Source organism: Macrotis lagotis, chromosome 7 (genome assembly GCF_037893015.1).
Source record: "Macrotis lagotis isolate mMagLag1 chromosome 7, bilby.v1.9.chrom.fasta, whole genome shotgun sequence".
In the NCBI taxonomy this organism is placed as follows: domain Eukaryota; kingdom Metazoa; phylum Chordata; class Mammalia; order Peramelemorphia; family Peramelidae; genus Macrotis; species Macrotis lagotis.
The window spans coordinates 205171884-205191886 of record NC_133664.1 but is presented as its reverse complement, the minus strand read 5'-3'; the positions used below and the strand labels follow the sequence as shown (position 1 = coordinate 205191886).

General features: G+C 39.0%; 1 protein-coding gene across 1 annotated transcript in view; it reads right to left on the bottom strand.

Annotated features, from left to right (window-relative positions):
- Positions 1–16067, bottom strand: part of LOC141493357 (low-density lipoprotein receptor-related protein 6-like) — a 108136-nt gene extending 92069 nt beyond the window's left edge. The window contains exon 1 of the mRNA XM_074194576.1: positions 15948–16067. Within this exon, the coding sequence (XP_074050677.1) occupies positions 15948–16002 (55 nt within the window). The 5' untranslated portion in view covers positions 16003–16067. The remainder of the gene's footprint in view (positions 1–15947) is intronic.
- Positions 16068–20003: the final 3936 nt, after the last annotated feature.

Sequence of the window (20003 nt, the reverse complement as noted above, 5' to 3'; positions counted from 1 at the left end):
GCTTTAAGCCTTAAAGAGAAAGATCCCTCCACAGGTGGGATGTGTGATTGGAAAGAAAAAAATGTATAAGATCCAGGGGTTAAGAGACTCCCTTATTGAAAGGAAATCACATTTAATGTATATCTGCCGGCCAAATGGCCTGAGTGATAACTTGCATTATATTTAGTTTCTGAACTAGAGTTTTGGAAAGCACTCTGAGGGTTTTAAAAGAGGGATACTAGTGTTGTAACATTCTGACAATTTGTACAGAATGGGAGGAATTAAAAAACCTAGATTGTTAAATTAGTTTGGGATTAAACTATTTTAACACTATTGCAACTGTTGCAAGAAGTTATATGATTTTAAACTATTGTAACACCTTTGGGCTAAAGAAAAGTGGTATTGAGTTACTAAGAAGAGAAATTCCTAGGTTATCAAGGATGCTTACTGATTTCTTTTGGAGAAAAGCTCTAAATTTTTTCTTTTAGGTTTCTGCAAGGCAAATGGGGTTAAGTGGCTTGCCCAAGGCCACACAGCTAGGTAATTATTAAGTGTCTGAGACTGGATTTGAACCCAGGTACTCCTGACTCCAGGGCTGGTGCTTTATCCACTGTGCCACCTAGCCACCCCTCTAAATGGTTTTAATGTTTAATTTAATAATGCTAACAATTATACTTTTATTTTGGATAGAACGTTTGGAATGTGAGTGCTGGATTCTCTGTATAAGGTACTCTAAAGTTTTTATCAAACTTAACTGTTGGAAAGTTAGTTGAGTTGTAATTACATTGGGGTTTTAAATGTATCATGTATGAGATTGGATTCTGAGAATTCGGGTAAAGAGACAAAAGTGTAAAGAACATGGGATATTCATTTTGCTCTTGTTCAAAGGGAAATGAGATGTTTAAATAAGAATTTTACTGTTTAATGTATATTAACAATGCATGTTTAATTTTAAAGAAGTCAAGAATGTGAACTTCTCTTGGTAACTGCAAGCAGCTGATGGGGGGGAGGCTCTGAACAAATTGCAACTGTGGGCCCTACTGTAAGGTAACTTATTGATGAATAAGATGTGTTTTGTGATATTCTTTTGTAACTGCAAAGAGATTATATCTGCAATATTTAGTTATCTCTTGTGAATGTTATTTAAATACTGTATTGTTAAAGCATGGGATTAAGGTGATTGCTTTGAAAAGTAATAAGGAAAATATGAAAAAGTATGACCCTTTCTGGGATAGATCTGTGGGTTCATGAATAATGTAATAATGGAGGGATTTGTGTGTTACTTTGTTACTCTTATTGCTGTTCTAAATTTAAGGCTACCTAAGATGTTTTAATGGTTTTAAAGAATTCTGAAAAGTAAATTGTACATAAGGGGGAGGCCAGGTGGCTCAGTGGATAGAGTCCCAGCCCCGGAGTCAGGAGACCTGGGTCTGGGTCAGGCCTCAGAAACTTGGTGATTGCTTAGCTGTTTGACCTTGGACAGGTCACTTAATCCAATTGCCTTGGGAAAAATAACCATTTGTATGTTGAGGATGGTTAGTAGGTAAACAAGTTTATATATATATAGCTATTTATGTGAACTGGGAGTATTTTGGATCTATATATGTATATTCCAAAGTAGTGGTTGTTTGCTTTGAAGTAAAAGCACTGTATAATATAGGAAAGATAAACACAAGATAACTTGATATTTCTCTGTGCAATCTCCTGGACAAAAGAGGCATTTATTTATTCGTTGTAAGATATGGAGTTGTAAGAGATGGAGTAGATATGATTTCAGACAAAGGGATGTCTCTAGTAAGAGGTAGGAGATAGGCCTGTAGGGCCAGTCATAGTTAGAATACCAGGTTTTAGGCAAAGACCCAGGAAGGATAATCAAGGTACTGGTTTCATTAATTGGGACTCCATTAAGATTATAATTGGAATTTAGTGAATTGTATTCACTGGAAGTTTTAACTAGGTAAAACAACTATTTTAGATCACAGGAATTAATTTTTCTCTTCAGATACCAGGATGGTCAACAAAAAGAAATGCTACTGGGTAAATGTCATGTTCTTGGAGCCAAGGAAGCCAATTGGCCAAGGATGTCAGGTGACAGGGATGGGCAGCTTCTCAGTATGGCTGAAGTTGGACCCCTTTGACTTAATTTCCCAAAAATGATATGTGGATAATGTCTCACCTGGAAGAATAAAGATGGCCTAAGACACTTGACTTACCTATGTGACCTCTGCCTGGACACTGACATTCAATACATATAAAGGAAATTTCCTTTTATGTCCTAGAAAGTTTCAGATAAATTAGATCTAATAGCCAGAGATGGGTTAGGTATCTGGCTCTGACACCTGCTATCAGCTACATGCTAAGATAGGAATTAAGTTTCCTTAGTTTTTGTATTAGAGGGGATATTTAGGTAAGAAGAATGGGAAATACTTAGGATAATTACAGTTTCAAGTTCTAGTTTGAGGAAAGGAGCGTGAGTTAGATAAGTATGCCAGGAAAAGGAAAATATGGAAATATTTGGGGGAAAAATTTCATTTTGGTTAAGGATGTTTGCGTCATTATTGTAATGAGAGCAAAGGTTAAAATTGTTTTATTTTAAGTCAGATTCTGGGTACTTGTAGAACAAAGACAACTGTTGAATGTATGTGTATGAAGCAAACTCCCAATGAGAATGATCACATTGACTCAAGCTTGTGAGTTTGCTCATGTAGTAAAATACGAATGGAAGTTTGTGTTAAAAGTGAACTGTGTGTGTCAATATGGCAATAAGGCAAAATGTAAATTGTAATAAGTTCCAGAATCTCACTGTTTTCTGATGGAAACATGTTTTGATCTGAATAAGATGTTAAGCAGTTTCTCTACCAGAAGACAAGGTCTCAAGGAGTCAGAGTTGGAGAGGACTTTTTGGAATAGATTCAGAAGCTGCTGAAGGACACTGGATGCCTCCAAGGGAGAAGAGAAGAGGAGAAGAGAGGAGACACTTATCCAGTTATTTCCACCATCTCTCAACTATGTGTACATTCTTTATCTATAACTTCCCCTTGACTCTGTAAGTGTGACACCCCTACTTATGCCCTTCTCCTTACGGAAAGGAGGGGAGGCAGGGTGAAAATGTTCTCCATTGAGAGAGAAAGAGGGAGATTATTGAGTGGCATTATTATAGCTATGTGAGTCTGTATAGGGAATGAGTCCTACCTCTGATTTAGACAACAGGGTGTTAGTAAAGGTGGAAGTAGAGTCTAGCTGGCAGAAGTCAATGTCCAGTCTTTTGGTGTGGCTGTTGGACTTGCCATAGTTCACAGCAGTTTGAGAATTGGCCTTGGGTACCCCTTGGTCTGGCCCAGGTGAGGTATCCGTACCTTGTAAGGTGTATCTTGCAAGGTTCGTGAATAAAATGTACAATTTTCTCTCACTCTAGCAGTTTTTCTTTTCATTCACTTATAACAATAAAGACAAATAAAAAGCCTCAAGATCATACTATATGAGGGTCTGTTGAAGGAACTTAGAATGTTCATCCTAAAATGAAAAGATTTGGAAAGAACATGTAATGTCTTCAAATATTTCAAAGGATGTTATCTAGAAAAGACTGGTGGTCCTACAATCAAGAGTTTATTTAACTTTTCTCCCATTATTCTCCCACAGAAGAGAATCAACTATAATAAAAAGATCACTGACCCTGGTACCAAAAGAAGTTACTCAAAACTACCCAAATCTGAATTTCTTCTTGTGTAAATTAAATACTATATAAATTATATTACAAATATAATATAAACATACTACTAGGTTTACTTTACTTTAAGTAATTGATGAGAACCCTTGGCTCCAAATAAATATACCTTCCCAAAATGTCTTTATTTAAATCCTACGCTCCTTTTAATGTTCCTTCAAAGTCCAACTCTTCAGAAGAATTTTCCTGGAAAGCCTTTTCAAATTGCTGGGGTGCGGCTAGGTAGCACAATGGATAAAGCACCAGCCCTGGAGTCAGGAGTACCTGGGTTCAAATTTGGTCTCAGACACTTAATAATTACCTAGCTGTGTGGCCTTGGGCAAGCCACTTAACTGCATTTGCCTTGCAAAAACCTAAAAAAAAAAAATCAAATTGCCCCGGCCCTCAATGATCTCTTACTCCTCTGTACTCTTAAACTTAATTTACAAACCCCTAAGTCGTTTAAAAACCTGTCTTATCTTTGTATATGCAGCACCTAGCATTGACATCCCTGCACTAAATCATAGTCAAAAACATTAGTTGATGATTCAATGCTAAAATATTGTCAGATACAACAGAACAAATTGCTAAAGTTGTTTCCCAGTCAATTGAAAATGAACCAATCTATTCTTCTAAATTAAGTATCAAGCTGTTGACTGCTAAAGATTAGAATTCCACATTAGGTTCTAAACATAGCTCTATGCTTAGCACTAGTAAAGGCAGAGACTTTGCTACATACTACTCCCTTGCACTCATGGAGCTTGCAGAATAGTTAATAAATACCACACACACAATTATAATGCAAAACAACACATGTTAAGGTGCAAAAGAGGCAAAAAAAAAGTAGAGAATGAAATCTGAAGGTAAAAAGCTCATTACCAAGCAGGAGATTAAATCCTTTCTCCAACACATCTGTTCTAAAGACAGAAAAGAATTCCAAATTTAGGGAGGAACATAGAAGGAGATTCTAGGGAGAAATGGGAAAATACAGAATATGTATGGGAAGATGCTGAGTGGTCAAGTTGGCTAAAGAAAAGGGAACTGAAAGGCTGGAAAATATGAGATAAGGTTGGAAAGAATACAGTACTAGACTGTGGAAGAATGCCATGCAAAAAAATATGAAGAGAAGCAGCATATTTCAGTGGAGAAAGCATGGACTCTGCAGAAAGATGCTTACCCTGAGCAGGGAACAAGTAACCAAAGCCTCACTGGGTATCAGTTTCCGCATCTATAAAATAAGGAGACTAGATGGCATATATGGTCTTTTCCTGTACTAGGTCTATTTACTATTCTTTGATCCAAAAGAACCAAATTTACTCAAAAGGCAACAGAAAAAAACTGAAGATTTTTAGCCTAAGGTATATCACTACATCTATGCATGATGGGATGTGAAAAAATGACTGGAAGGAAAACTAAAAACTTATAAGAAGTCTCTCAAAATAGTTCAAGAAGGTGCTAATGAGGGCTTAAATTATCTGGGACTAACAGAAATAAAGAATGGAACAAAAATGATATGATAAGAGGCAAAACTCATAGAAGCAAGAAACAAAAGATACCAAAAGTTCACAATCTATAAGAAGTCTTATATGCCTGTATCATAAATATTTTCTTTCAGAAAGAGTCAGGGGACACTGAACATCAAAAGTTCCAATTATCACCATTAAAAACAAATTTGACTTTTATTTTAAGGTATTGGAAATGAATATTTATATGTCATTTCTGAAACCTCTATATAAAATTCAACTCTCAATTTCTTAAGAAAAACTAGAAAAACAAAAAATAGATGCCATTAAATATGTAGATAAGTAGCTAATATTGAAAAAAATAGGAAAGGCATAGAACAGACCAACACAATATCACCATTTCCTAAGCAAATTTAATGAAGGTAAACCAATCATAAAAAAAAAAAACCCAAAAGAGACTTAAAAACCACCAAAGGTAAAAAAATGCTTTATCTTTTTGCCAAGAAGAGAGACACTGCAGTCAAGGGAAACATCAGTTTAGAATATAAACTCATTTATAAAATATTCCAAAGTCTATGAGTAATATCTCTCTTTTTTTAAAAAGTCACAAAGGGAAAAACAAGTTGACAAAAAGCTTATTAAGAAGAGATTTAATTAAGTCAAAACATTCCATTTAAGGCATTTAAGGATGAAACTACACAGTCAACTAATAGGGGGGAAAAACTCAAAAAGACCCAACAGGAGCTTTACCATAAAATAGTTTCTCCCTGGATGAAATCCAGCACCATAGTCTTGCTATGTTACAAAAGAAGGCACTATAATTTTGAAGGCCCTTTGGAAGAGAAGTCAGACTGACCAGATCTTACATATCTACTCTAGTAAAAGCCAAGTTCTCAAACTGAATAATGATAAAGAAATGCAATAAACTAAAGTGAATTCTCAGCCCCCTCTTTTGCCCAGGAGAGCCAGAAACAGGATAAGATGAAAACGGGTCATCAGCAAAACCACCACAGAATGGCCTCCCCATACTAAGACCAGAGACACTTGTATGTAGCCTGAAAGAATTTGGAAGCAACAGGGACAAAGGATTCTCTGGAGAAAAACAAGCAGTGAAGTGGGTAGAATTCCCAGGGAGCAGCACTGGATAAGGAACAGCTTAGTGTTTCAAAACTCAAATGGAGACATCCCAGCCCAAGCGCCATAGAAGACCCTGAAGATAACATCAATTAGGATCTCAAAGATCCAATAGAGTCCTAACTCCAGGAGGGGAGGTCAATTCAAAATTCTAAGGAAAACAAAGCACAACCAAGGAGGATCAACCACTCTAGCCAAAGCTCAGCAAGAATACTTGGGGGGGGGGGGGGGGGTGCAGGACAAGGAATGGTAGAGTAGGGAGAGCTGGTCTAGGCTAAAAAAAATCTTGTTTAGTACCTAAAGGTGGAGAAAAAAGGCAAACCAACAAGGTAATCAGTAAAGTGAGGTATTTATTCAAGGTCAAGGAATTACAATTTCTTGCCTTATTCAGATAGGGATGCAGGGGGAGGAAGGATTGAAGGGGATTCTTGTAGGGCTTAGTCATGGGAAATAGCAAGATAGGTCTGGGGATATAAATAACAGTTGAACTGCTGGAAGGGAGTGTAGAAGGTGTTGAATGGTTACAAAAACAAAGTGGAAGAAATGTCCTAGTGATTGTCTCTGCTCAGGAACAGGGACAGTTAGCAACTTTCAGAGCAGGATAGAGGCCCAGAGTTACTCATGGTTGACAATACTAACCAATATCTAATAATAATGCAAACCTAGAGATCTACCAAAAAAATGGAGAGAGCAACTCCTTAACAACTACTAAAAGTGACTCAAAAGAAACAGATTTTCCAGAAATACTATTTAAAAACTTTTTAGAAGCAAGAAATTTACAAGTCTGATAAAAGCTCCAGGAAAAATCATAAAAAAGCTTACAGAGCTTAGAAGGAAAACTGATCAATTTACCCAAGAAATGGACTGTGAAAACTAGAAGAAACCAAATAGAAGTCAATGATTGGATGAGAAAAGAAATATTAGAACAAAAAAATCAAAGGGGAAAATAGAAGGAAATGTAAGATAAAAACTGACCTGGAAGAAAAGTCAAGAAAGAATCATCAGACTTGGGATCTGGAGTCAACAAGAGGACCTGAGTTCAAATTCGACCTCAGACACTTAACAACTACCTCATTATGACCTTGAGCAAGTCACTTAACCCCACTGCCACACAAAAATTTTAAAAAAATAGTCATAAGAATCCTTAAAAAACAAATTGTTGTTTTTAAAAGTAGACACCATATTTCAAGAAATTATAACTGAAAACTACTCAGCTCTACTGGAGACAAGTAAAGGTGAATGAAGCTAGAAAGAATACAATAGTTAGCACCTGAAGGAAGCTTTAAAAGGAAAATTCATAGGAATGTCATAATCAAAACCTAGACCTTCCAGTTCAAAGAATTTCTAGAAAGAAGCAGTTCAAAAACAAAAGAACTGTAGTCAGGATCATACAAGCGCCTCTATTAAAATGAAGAGATCATGGAATACAACTAAGAACTCCCCCTGTAAAGCTTAGAATAATCCTACGGGGGGGGGGGGTTACTTTTAATAGAATGGAAGATTTTCAAGCATTTCTGAAGGAAAAAACTAAGTAGGAAATGTGAAATGCAAAAACAAAAGCAAAAAGGGACTCTGAAAAACAAAATCATTTCAGCAACTGGAAGGTTCTCCAGGATGAAGCAGTGCTAATATTCTAATGGGAGAGAAGAAACAAACATCCCTTAAAATTCTTTATACCTTCAAAGGGTAGTGAGCAAATTAAATAAGAAAAGTAGGTAAACTAGTGGTGCATTGTTTCTATTCTCAGGGTTTTCAGAGGGGAAAGAGAAGAGAAAGTAAAAAAAGAATAGTCTTAGAGAGTGAAACATGTTATTGCTCACAACTGCAGTGTATTATTAGTATACAAACATGAAGAAAATGATTGGGAGGGTGGGCATCAGATGAACCCCACAAAATTTAGTGTATTACAGAATTTGTGTACACAGAATTTAGTGTATATAAAGAAATATATCAAACTCAAAAGGGGAAACAATTGGGGCTGATGGAGTAGGGAGACATTAAGAAGGATGATAATAATGGGGAGGAAATTATCAAAAGCAAATTAAACCTTCTGAAAAGAGATTGGAGGGAGAGGGGTACAAAGATGAGAGAAAAGACAAAAACACTATGGGAAACTGAGTCAGGAACCCCACCTCAACAGGATTGGGGGATCAGTCCAAGGACACTCCCAAAGTTCACTGCTTTCCCCCTCAAATGCAAGTTGATCAGAGTTCTGGTCTGTCTCAGAAATGAAACTAAGATGGGTGTGAGTGAAGGAGACCCTTTATTACAATTCGCACAAGAAGCAGGTGCATAGTACCTCAGAGGATCACACACCCTAACAGAAGCAAGAGTAAGCATTTTTATAAGGTTAGTCCCATGAAGATCTGAATTCAGATCCTTTCAGGTTACAACCCTTCCTTATACTTCCCACTCCATAACCTCCTTGATATGTTTCCCCCTACCTGGTCATATATTGCATGTTATATTAATGACCCTCTGTCATCACACAGGTTGTGTCAGTTAATAGTAATTAAGAGTGCACAGAAAGGGGTGGCTAGATGGCACAGTGGATAAAGCACCAGTCCTGGAGTCAGGAGTACCTGGGTTCAAATCCGGTCTCAGACAAGAATTACCTAGCTGTGTGGCCTTAGGCAAGCCACTTAACCCCATTTGCCTTGCAAAAACCTAAAAAAAAAAAAAAAAAAGAGTGCACAGAAATAAGAACAGAGTGATCAGTACACGACCTCTTGAGTTCAAGGTTTTCTGCATGCCAACCTATAGACCCAAAGAATTAGAAACCGAGGGTCCCAAAAATTGAGGAATAATTCAACAAATATGGTGTATATATATGACATAATAGTATTATGTCATCAGAAATTAAGCAACTGGGAGTTTATATGAACTGATGAAGAGTTGTGGTACAAACCAGAAGAACAGTTTATATAATAATAATAATATAAAGAGAAACTATGAGGCAGCTAGATAGTATAGTGCATAAAGCACAGGACATAATGTGTCAAGAAGACTATTTTAAATTTAGTAGCAGAATGATTCTGGGCTTTCAGTCTCAGTTTCCCATCAGTAAAAGAGAAGTAATAATTGCACTTCACCCAACAGGATTATTGTGATGATAATATAAGTAAAGCATTTTGAAAAACTTAAAAGTGCCATATGAGCATTATGTATTATTTATATGATTATGAAAATTTAGAATTCTACTGACTGCAATAATCAACCACAATTCTGGAGGACCAATAATGAAGCATGCCACCCACTCACATCCCAACAGAGAGGTGATTCTCAGGATGCAACATTTTTTCAGACATAATCAAAAGACATAATTTTTTAAAATTCATATTTGTTTGTTTCCCCACCTTGCAATATTGAAGGGAAATCATGGGAGCAAAAGAAAATAGATCTTTGTTCACTAACAAAATTAAAATAAAAATAGGAGGAAGAATCAAGAAAAGGAAAAAATTAGGATCTAACAGTACCTTAGATTGCTTCTTAGCCAAATGCAACATGGAAAAACAAATAATATATAAATAAAATGTTTTCTTATTGCATCATAAAAAAATGACAAAAAAAGAATCTCAAAGAAACTCGAACTGAAGAAGAATAAATGGAGAAGAACCAGGAGAACAATTTACACAAGGACAATTATATAGAAAAAAGCAAAAATCTTTCAAGATTTAAAAACTATGAAAAACTATTGTGCTCAACACAATAACCCACCATGTCTCCAGAAAAACCTATGAGGAAATATGTTACTCATCTTCTAATAGATAAAGAATACAGAAACATACCATGGCCACTTTGTGTATTCGTTTTTTGCCTGACTATGCTTAGCAAAAACGACTTTTCTCTTTCTTCTTGTTATTTTATTTTTATTTAGGATAGAGGGGAAGGAGGAGATGGGGAGAAGAGTCACAGAAATACCCCCCAAAAAGGTTTAAAAACACCAAAATGAATAAAAGTTCAAAAATTTGCAGAGAAGCTGAAGAGTTTTGAAAAAAAACACATTCAAAAAAGAAATATGTAGAATTTATTATATACATTTTAAAAAGCAAGTGGTATGAAAAGATTGACAGTTTAATATAGAATCTTTGTAACAGCTAAAAAAAGTTAACTTTAAAAAATGAAAATTTGAAAATAAATCTTGAAAGATAAAGATGCTAAGAAAAAAATCAGATCCTCTTACCAAAAAATAACAATTGATAAAAATATAAGTACTGATCCGCATGTCTATTTTCTTATCAAACAACTGAGAATTTATTAATCTTCTTCTAAATCTGAGGCATTAAATTAGGTATCAAAGACACAAAAAACAAAATCTTCAAGAGGAAAATATAGTCATGCATTGAGAACCTTTGATCTAGCAATTATCAGTGTCTGGCACAAAGTACATGTTTAATAAATGTTTATTGACTGATTAAGGTATAAAAGGACTTGATGGGGCAGACTTTTAGAAATGTTATTCTATAGCAAACCATATCTAAACAATAATAAGTGATTAGAAGATGCAAAGAATACAAGATTCCATTGTGTAGCTTATTTGTTGACCATAAAAAAGCATATGATTCAGTAAAGCAACATGCTGCATTAAGTGTTCTTTTCCCATGCATGTGTTAAATTATGATTTAAGATTCCTTAAATGACAATGATAAACTTAACTTTGTTTTTCAATCTTCTATTAATATCAACTGAGAAAAAAACAAAAAGACATACAGTAGAAATGTTTGTCATGGTTCTGAAGAATGGCCAGCACAAACTCCAAATCAAAGAGGTATTCTTTTTGGATGGAAGATTCTCTACATACTCCTATTTGGGCATTACAATGTCTCTAGCCATAGAAGATTGCAATGCCTCCTAAATGAAAACTATCATCATGGGAGTTTTGCCCATCTTGGGTGAAGAATGCATATTGTTCAGACAGTTAAGTTGGACAGCATATAGAGGTATCATACCAGTAGATATATAGGTCTTGGCCAGGCATTGTAGCTGGGTAATGAACTGGACCCAGAATTTAGTAGGAGGAAAAGAACAGGCTGTACAGCATTTTGGAAACAGTACAGTGCTTTTAAACCTAATATTTTCCACGAAACAAAAGCTCATCTTTTTAACATCAACATTCTGCTCATCATGGAATATTACCTTCTTCTAAGAATTAAAGTGGCCAGTAATCCAAGGGTAAATGGAAAGGTGAATATGAGTAGATAACAATGTGTCATTGAGGAAAAACTGCAAGAAGCAGTCCATAAAAAAAAAAATCACCAAAAAGATACATGCCCAGAGCAAAGGATGATTACGTAACAAAACCAATGGGAAAGCCTGAGTGCTCCCAATGGTATCCACAAAATGTCAAGAGCCTAGCATAAAGTCCTTAAAACACTGTGGGTAGTGGAGGCTAGGTGTTGGAGTCAGGAGTACCTGGGTTCAAATCCGGTCTCAGACACTTAATAATTACCTAGCTGTGTGGCTTTGGGCAAGCCACTTAACCCCATTTGCCTTGCAAAAAAAAAAAAAACCTAAACTAAAAAAAAACAAAACACTGTGGGTAGATCCTCTGTGAGGATTTATGGGAATTAATAGCTACGAATGGCACAAGATGAGAATATATGAATAGGCCGCAAACTATTCTACAGTTTGAAAGAATACCAATATCAATTAGGTGATAGAGCCACTAAAAAATATCTATTTTCTAAGCTTAATTTATGACATTAAGAAAATGTCCAATAATATTGACAAATTCATAACTTATTCATATATTATCAGTCATTTATATCATTACCAGAATACCAAACTGCATATTTCCTGTTAACATGTCATGTAACTTCATATTTTACAATTTATAGGATAACCTTTCTTTAACACTTGACTCTCAGCTTCTCCTTTCAATCCAATTCTCTTCCCAAAATGAGTTCCAAATAGTACTGTTTGTGATCACAATTTGAATCCCAGGTGCATTAACTTACAAACTGTACATAAATGACTGTATAACTGCATAACATGTATGACATGTTCTTGGAAATCACCAATTGATTGCTACATCTATGCTCATGAAAAAAATTTTTTTTCTATATGATAGTCAGTAGTCATATTAATCAACCATTACTTTTGACCAAAAATAACACAGGAAGATGCTATTATTTTTTAATTTTTATTCCTGATTCTTTATGCCTTTTATTGGTATGAAAACACTGAAGTAGAGAACACTGAAGAGAGAATAAAAGGGAAGGGTGATGATTAAGAGAGTCCTCCTTCCAAAAAAAATAAACTGAGCAAAAAGGCAAAACAATGATAAGATTGTTTTTCTCTTAATAAAAATTTCAAAAATAATTTTTAAAGTGGATGGTTCTAAAGGTTCATTAGTTTTGCAAGGAGGAAACTACCCTATTCCTATCCTTCCACTGATTTGAAAGCTTTTCAAAATTATTTACACTACACTAAGTGTCACAGCATGAAAAATGGGGACATACACATATATGGATATAAGAGTCAAGGTAAGACAGCAGATATTCCAGGATGTCAGTCAGGGCTTCAGTCCCACTTCTACTGTAAAGAAGCTTAATCTCTCAATGTCCCAGCCAACTTACTAAGACTATAAATAACTGAATAATTACAGACCTAAAGTAAACTTTCTCATTGGAAGCTCCCTATACTAATGAAATCACAGAGAAACAAATATAGCACATGTTAACATTTTATGTATATATGTTTGACCATGAGGCAAGACTAATTCTGTCGTTCAACATTTTTCTATACATATAAGTTGATTGTGTGTAAATAATTCAACTCCCTGAAAAAAATCTGATAAAATAAAATCACTGTTCAAACTCAAATATCAATTTATAAATGTATTCATGCACACATCTACTTTTATGCTGATCAATGTTTTAATATAACGATCTTCTAAGTTAATTTCCAATTTAAAAAGTATTCTCATGATGTTCTAAGTTAGTTTCCAATTTAAAGTCTTTTCATTTTATTGTCTTGATCTTGCCTTCAGGGAAGTTATTCCAAAATCTTTTTTTTTAAAGTTAACTTTCAGCACTGATACAAAGGTAAAAGAAAAGGAAGGTTACTGTAATAAAATGACATGTTCTTCCTGAATTTACCCATGGACCTCACAGTCTACAACTTCCCTACAAAAACAAACTCATACAAACATTAATGAAAAATAGTATGAATCGGTTTTGCTTGACTATAATTATTTGTCACAAGGGTGCTTTTTCAAAATTTTTTAATGGGAGGATAGGAAACAGAAACTAGATGTTTGTTAATTTAAAAAAATTAAGCAGTAAAGCATAGTTCTTTAGTCTAATCAATGAAAAAAAAAAGCAACCTTGAAAACTTGGCCAACAGAAATAAGCAGTTATATTTAAGCTGACAAGATCTTAGGATAATTTTAATAATCAAGATTGGTCCCAAAGAACAAATGAAACATAACCCACCCCACCCCACAATTTTTGTTTAACCTTTTTCTTGGATACAATAGGAGGGTGGGGAAAGAGAGGAAAATGAAGAAGAGGAAAAAGTACTACATTCAACCTTGATTTAAAAACAAAAAGCTTAAATGAATTTTTTTCTCTACTCCCTCCTCCAAAAACAAAACAAAACAAAATACTAAAACCTAGTGTTTTACAATCTCTTGTTGGGATATACCAATATGAAAGAAAATCCTGGCCAGTAATTTTTATTCTCAATGCAAATTAATACTGAATTTTACAGAACAACAGAGTCACTTCTGTAATTCATGAACCAAACAATTTCTTCGGTTAAAATGAACTATCAAATCATTTTTATTTAAACATTCAATACTCTAATCAGGCCAGGTTTAATCTTCAAAAAATTGGACAAACATATACCAATATAGAACTAAAGTAAATGTTCTAACTGTGGTCTATGCAACCTCTCTGGGACTGTTTCTTCTCTTGCAAAATTAAGCTGGAAGAAAAAATAACATCTTCCATCTCTAATTCTTCCCATCCATGAAGGAAAACATTAACACCAATAACCAAAAAATGCTGTCACATTGAAAGATTCCCATCACATTACATGACTATGGGGCAGCAGAGATGCACTCCACTTCCTAGCCAGTTTCTTTTCCCCAAACAGGGATACAAGTAAAATGTGGTTGGGAATCAGGGTCTCTAGGATGATCTGTTTCTTAGTTGCAGACAGGTAAACAGAGAATGATTATACTAATTTTTTTTGGAGTTCAAGATTAGAGTTTTGTGAGTAAGTGACTGAGAGGATCGAGTTACCAGTCTTGGACAAAGAGTAAGCAGTAGTATAAGGATAGTTAGATAAATATAAGTAAATATGCTGCAAAATACAATTTCGTTATTTTTGGAAGAACAACAAAATTAATATTCTGCTACACTGATGAAAACTAGTGAATACATAAAATATATGGCCAGGTTTAGTGGACAGAGAGCCATGGAGTTAAGGAGGACTTCATAAGAGAACTGACAGACAACAGTTGGTGACCATGGGCAAGTCACCAAGTGCCCCCAGGTACTGGGACACTAATTATAAATTACAGAGTTGCAGATCAGCATAAATGGACAGAATTTCCAAACCACAAGTTCCCTACACCAGAGAAATTACGAATGGGACCTCATTTTAATTATAAACCTGCGTTCAAACTGAATAGAGATTTAAGTAAAAAAAAAAGATAACTAGTTCTCCTGGGTGCACCAAAATTCTGTTTCAATAAATAACAAAAGAAAATGTAATATCAATCTAAGTAAACACCTCACACTCAGTACATCACCAGGTTCTATGCTCATCCTGCTAATTGGTCCCTGCTCTCCTAACACTTACGTCTAAAGAGGTAAATGTGTCTGAGTCATAATTAAGTTAAATAATAGCACTGTACAAAAATAAACAAAGGATGTTTATCTAGCCAGGATCCTATTTTCACTATTCTCCAAAAATAAATTTTTACAGGTAGAAATTCCCAGTTAAACTCATAAGACATCTTTATATTCCACAGAAATTCTCTGAAGTTTAGAGCCAACTGACTTTACTCGTATTTAAATTTAATGCTGTCGTGTTACTCCTGCGTATTGTCGCTGGACCAGAGGCCTCAAGCTTGGATGAGAAATTGGGCCACGGGCAAACAGGAATAATACAAACGGAACGGAGAATCCAAACTATTAGCTTTTTTTCACCTAACTGACAGCAATGTTAGCTTTAAAAAAAAGACTGGATATTTCGCCGCAGACAAGTGATAACCTCGAGCGGTTAAAAAACAAAGGACGGCGGAGTGCGGGTGCTTTTTCGGGGCGCAGAGCCCGACGCGCAGCCCAAGGCGGGCCGGAGCGGGGTGGGATGGCCGGAGTCCCCGGGGGGCTGCTGCCGCCTCGTCCTGCCCGGCGGCGCGCCCGCCGGCTCTCGGCTAGCCGAGGGACCTGCCCGGGCCCGGGCTGCCAGCCCGAGGCCACGCAGGCGCCGGCCCCGGCGCTCTCGCTCTAACAAAGGTTGCAGGGGGGGGGGGGGGCTCGCACCTGGGGCTCCAACTTTCGGAAAGTGCGGAGGGAGCACAAAGAAGCCCCCCCAGGGGCACCCGCGGCCCCGAGCACGGCCGGGTCGGGCGCCTCCCGCCGCACGCCGCAGCCCCTTCCCGGGCCCCCTCCCCTCCCCCTCCCCCGCCCGGGCGCCCCCCGCGCTCCGCTCACCTCTCAGGAGGACGCAGAAGCTGCAGGCCAGGAGGCTCCTGAGCACGGCCCCCATCTTCCCTCCGGCCGCTCCCGGCCTCCGCTCGGCTCTCACCGGCTCCGGGCGGCTGCAGGAGGCGGCGGCGGCGCGGAGGAGCCGGGGCCGCCGCGGCCGCCCCTCGCGGTCATGCTGCCCGGCCTTGGCAGAAAGAGAAGAAAGGCTCGGCGGCCGGCCCTGCCCTGGCCCCGGCCCTGGCCCCTCGCTCCGGCTCGGGCTCCGCGGGCGCCGCCTCGGCCTCCGCTCTACAGCGCTACTTCTCCCTCGGGGGCGGCCCGGCTGCAGCGGCGGCGGCGGCGGCCTGCGTCTGCTTCCATCCTGCGGCCCGCTCCCCCGGCGGCGGCGGCTCGTCCGCGGGCTCCACGCAGCTCCTCATTCAGCCTCCGCCTCCCCCAGCGCGGCGGCGGCGGCGGCGGCGGCGGCGGCGGCGCAGGCGGCGCAGGCGGCGCAAGGATACACAGAGAGGCCCGCCCCGCCCCCTCTCCCTTCTGCTTCCGAGCCTCCGTCGGCCCCTCCCCCTCCCTCGATAGTCCCTCCGCCCCGCCTCCTCCGCCCGCCCCGCCCCGCTCCCGGGCGCCGCCCCTCGGCTGACGTCACCCGAGGCGGCTATGCAAACGAGGGGGCGGGCGCGGTCAGCTGGCGAGCTTCGGGGCCGCCCGAGCTCGGACCGTGTGTGGGGGAAAGGCCGGATGAGGTCCGTGTGTTATCGGCGCCGTGCGGGAGAGGCCGTGCGGGAGCCGCCGGAGGGTGAAGCCGCATTCCGATGGGATTCTTTTCCTCGCTCCCGCTCGGGCTCCGCGCGCTGGGGAAGAGGCTGGGCGTGAGGCGACCCCGGCGTGGTCGGGACTACTTTCTCCGGCCGGAGCCGGGCCGGGCGGCCCTTTGTGCCGCCGCGGCCTGGCCGGTGAAGCCCGCGGGCGTCGGGGCCGCCTCTCCGGCCTGCCCCCGGCGCCTTGTGCGGGCGGGGGGCCGCGGCGCGCCGCCCCCCGAGACCAAAGCTCGGGGCGTCCAGGGGGGTCTTGGCGCCCCAGGGGCCTTCCTCGCCCGGACCTCCCATTCCAGGGCCCGGCCTGGCACTGCTCCTCCCTCCCGGGTGAAGCCCAGGCGGCCCGGAGCCTAATGGCCGGATGCCCCCCTCCGACCAGCTTCCTTGACATTTGCAGTCTTCCGAGTTACAGTTTTGTGAAACACCGTCCTTGTCCCCCCCGTGGAACTGGGCGTCCAGGGAAGGGTGAAGCCCTCAGGATGATGTCTTTGGTCCTCAAAAGGAAACACGTGTTATTATAATAGCTATTTAGAATATTGGGGCAGGGGCAGTTCAGGGGTCCCAGATAAAATCCAACTTTAGAGTTTCACTCCAGCTCTTAACACTGAAATTTCCCATAGTTTGGCAGATTTGGTCTCAAGGAATCAAAATTCCTGTTGGATCTCAGATACTTCTTGGCCCATCTACTTCGATTTATTTTTGACCATCCAAAGAGTCCTCAAGGACGGAGAGAGAGAGGCAGCTTTTAATAAGAACAGAGGGATCTGTCAAGGAGTCCTGCTGTAGGGGCGGCTAGGTGGTGCAGTGGACCTGGATTCAAATCCGGCCCCAGACACTTAATAATCCCCTAGCTGTGTGGCCTTGGGCAAGTCACTTAACCCCACTGCCTTGCAAAAACCTAAAAAAAAAAGAAAAAAGAGAAGTCCCTCTGAAGAATTAGACAAATAAGGAGACTCATCAAACTGGGGAGTAGGAAGATTGCTAGTCATTGAAATTCTTCAATCAGCTAGATAGGATTAGAGAACATTCACCAATGATTAAAGGCAATTGGAACTATGCTTCTAATATTATGAAACTGTTCTCTTCTACATTTTTATGAACGACTTTGAAAAGGTATAGATTACATGCTCATTGAATTTGCTGATGGCAAAAAAGTTAATAGGGATAGCTAACACTGTATGATAGTCCTGGAGACCAGAATGATCTTAACAAGGTAAAGTGTTGAACTGACTCTAATAAAATGAAATTCAGTTTGAAAAAATGTAAAATCTTACAATGGTTAAAAAAAATAGGATTGTAATAAGCCCAAGATGGGGGAAACATGGTTAAACAATCATTGTTCTGAAAAAGATTTAAGCATTTAGTTGGCTGCCAGCTCAATTTGAATCAGGGGTGTGACAGTTTTAAAAAACAGTGATTTTAGGCATAGCCCCCTAAGAATAAGGGGGTCATAAGCCCATGTTCTCATATGAAGCATCACATTCAATTAGTACCACAGTTTAAGAACCTTGATAAGTTGAAGGGTATCCAAACAAAGTCAATGAAAATGAAAATCTCTGAGACTCTTATATGAAGATGATTTGAAGGAACTGTATAGCCTAGAGAGGACTCAAGAGGATATACAGGCAGTGTGGTACAGTGGAAAGATCAAGGAACTTGAAGTCAGAAGACTTGGGTTTGAACCCCAGCACTTTTTCTTACCAACTTTTTGAATATGACCAAAATGTCCTCCCCTCCCCTCAAATAGTTTATTCTTTAGAAGTTAGAATTTGAAAGAATTCAAGAGGAAGGGACAACCTATCTCCTCTCTATACCCCTCATTTCGTGTGTGTGTGTGTGTGTGTGTGTGTGTGTGTGTATTCTACCCTGATCAGAGGATCTTTGGGTAGCAAAAGAAGCTTGACTTTGTCCAGTCCCCAAATCCTAAATCCTAGTTCCCTTTAAGCAGATATAGTGCAAGTGTTTTCTAGTATTTTATATTTCCCTATTATTCATTTTAATAGTCACTGAACATCCTAATATTTGAAATACTAAAGTAAATGTTTGAGTAAATGTTAACAAATTTACTGCACCAGTAGAGAAAGCTTTAAAATTTTAAGATCACCTCAGAAGAGTTAAGAATTGTCATATATTCAGACCATGGACTAACTTAATGACTTCTTTTTTCCTATTTATTACCATTGGACTAGGAATATGCAAATAAAAATGTCTCATAAATCCCATGCCAAAGCTGTGAAAACAGGCTCCCATATCTACATGATTAAATTTGTAATACTAATCATTGTGAGCTAAATTTCCAGTCTTTCTCATTTTTCTCCTTTGTTTCCTCTATCAATTGTAATACTCAAGTATCCTGAAACAAGGATTTTAGAATAGCAACAAGAGATTATATCTTGTCTCTCTCTTCTAGTTCATATGGTGAAAAGGTTACAGTTGGATGAAAATATGAGGAAAGCTGTTAGAAATTCCATAGCCCAGGTGGGGAGATGAGTTTTCTTTTCCAGACCATAAGCTCCCACTATTGAGCTGCTGCTGCTGTTCTCTTTATGGACTTTGATCTAGTTATTGGTATCTACCCTGGTGGAATTAGAAGAAGCCTCTTAAACTAGAAAACCCACAGGCATAGCAGAACATCCTTAATTGGAAGTTTCCAGGGGACCAATCAGTAGCCATGTTCCTGTATCCTAGCATAAAACCAAGATTAAGCCACTGTACCCTAAATATATTATCTCAAGAAATTTGACTTTAGATACAAATCTTTCCAGTCTCCAAAAATAAGTCTCTCAAACCCAGAACAAGGAAGACTACATGCCCCAACTTTCCATCAAAAAGAATTAAATAGGAGTATGCAATATTATGCATACAGTAAAAAAGCATTTAAATCAAAGTCAGAGGAAGACATAAATCTAAAACCTGACTGCCATTTTCTATATGTGAGTTTGAGTAAGAACTTCCCTGCGTCTCATTTTCCTCATCTTTAAAATGATTGCATTGGAGTAAATAGCCTCTGAGATCCCTTCCAACTTAAAAACTGACCCTATATGATTGACTGGGCAGCTAGATGGTGCAATGGATAGAGCACTGGCCTTAGGTTCAGTAGGATGGGAGTTTGAACTCGGCCTCAGACATTGCCGCTTAGTGACTGTGACCCTGGGCAAGTCATTTAACCCTGATTGTCTTGTATCATAAGCCAGATGACCCTGGAGGAGAAAGTGAGGCTGGTGAATTAGCTGAGCATCCCCCTCATTCAAAT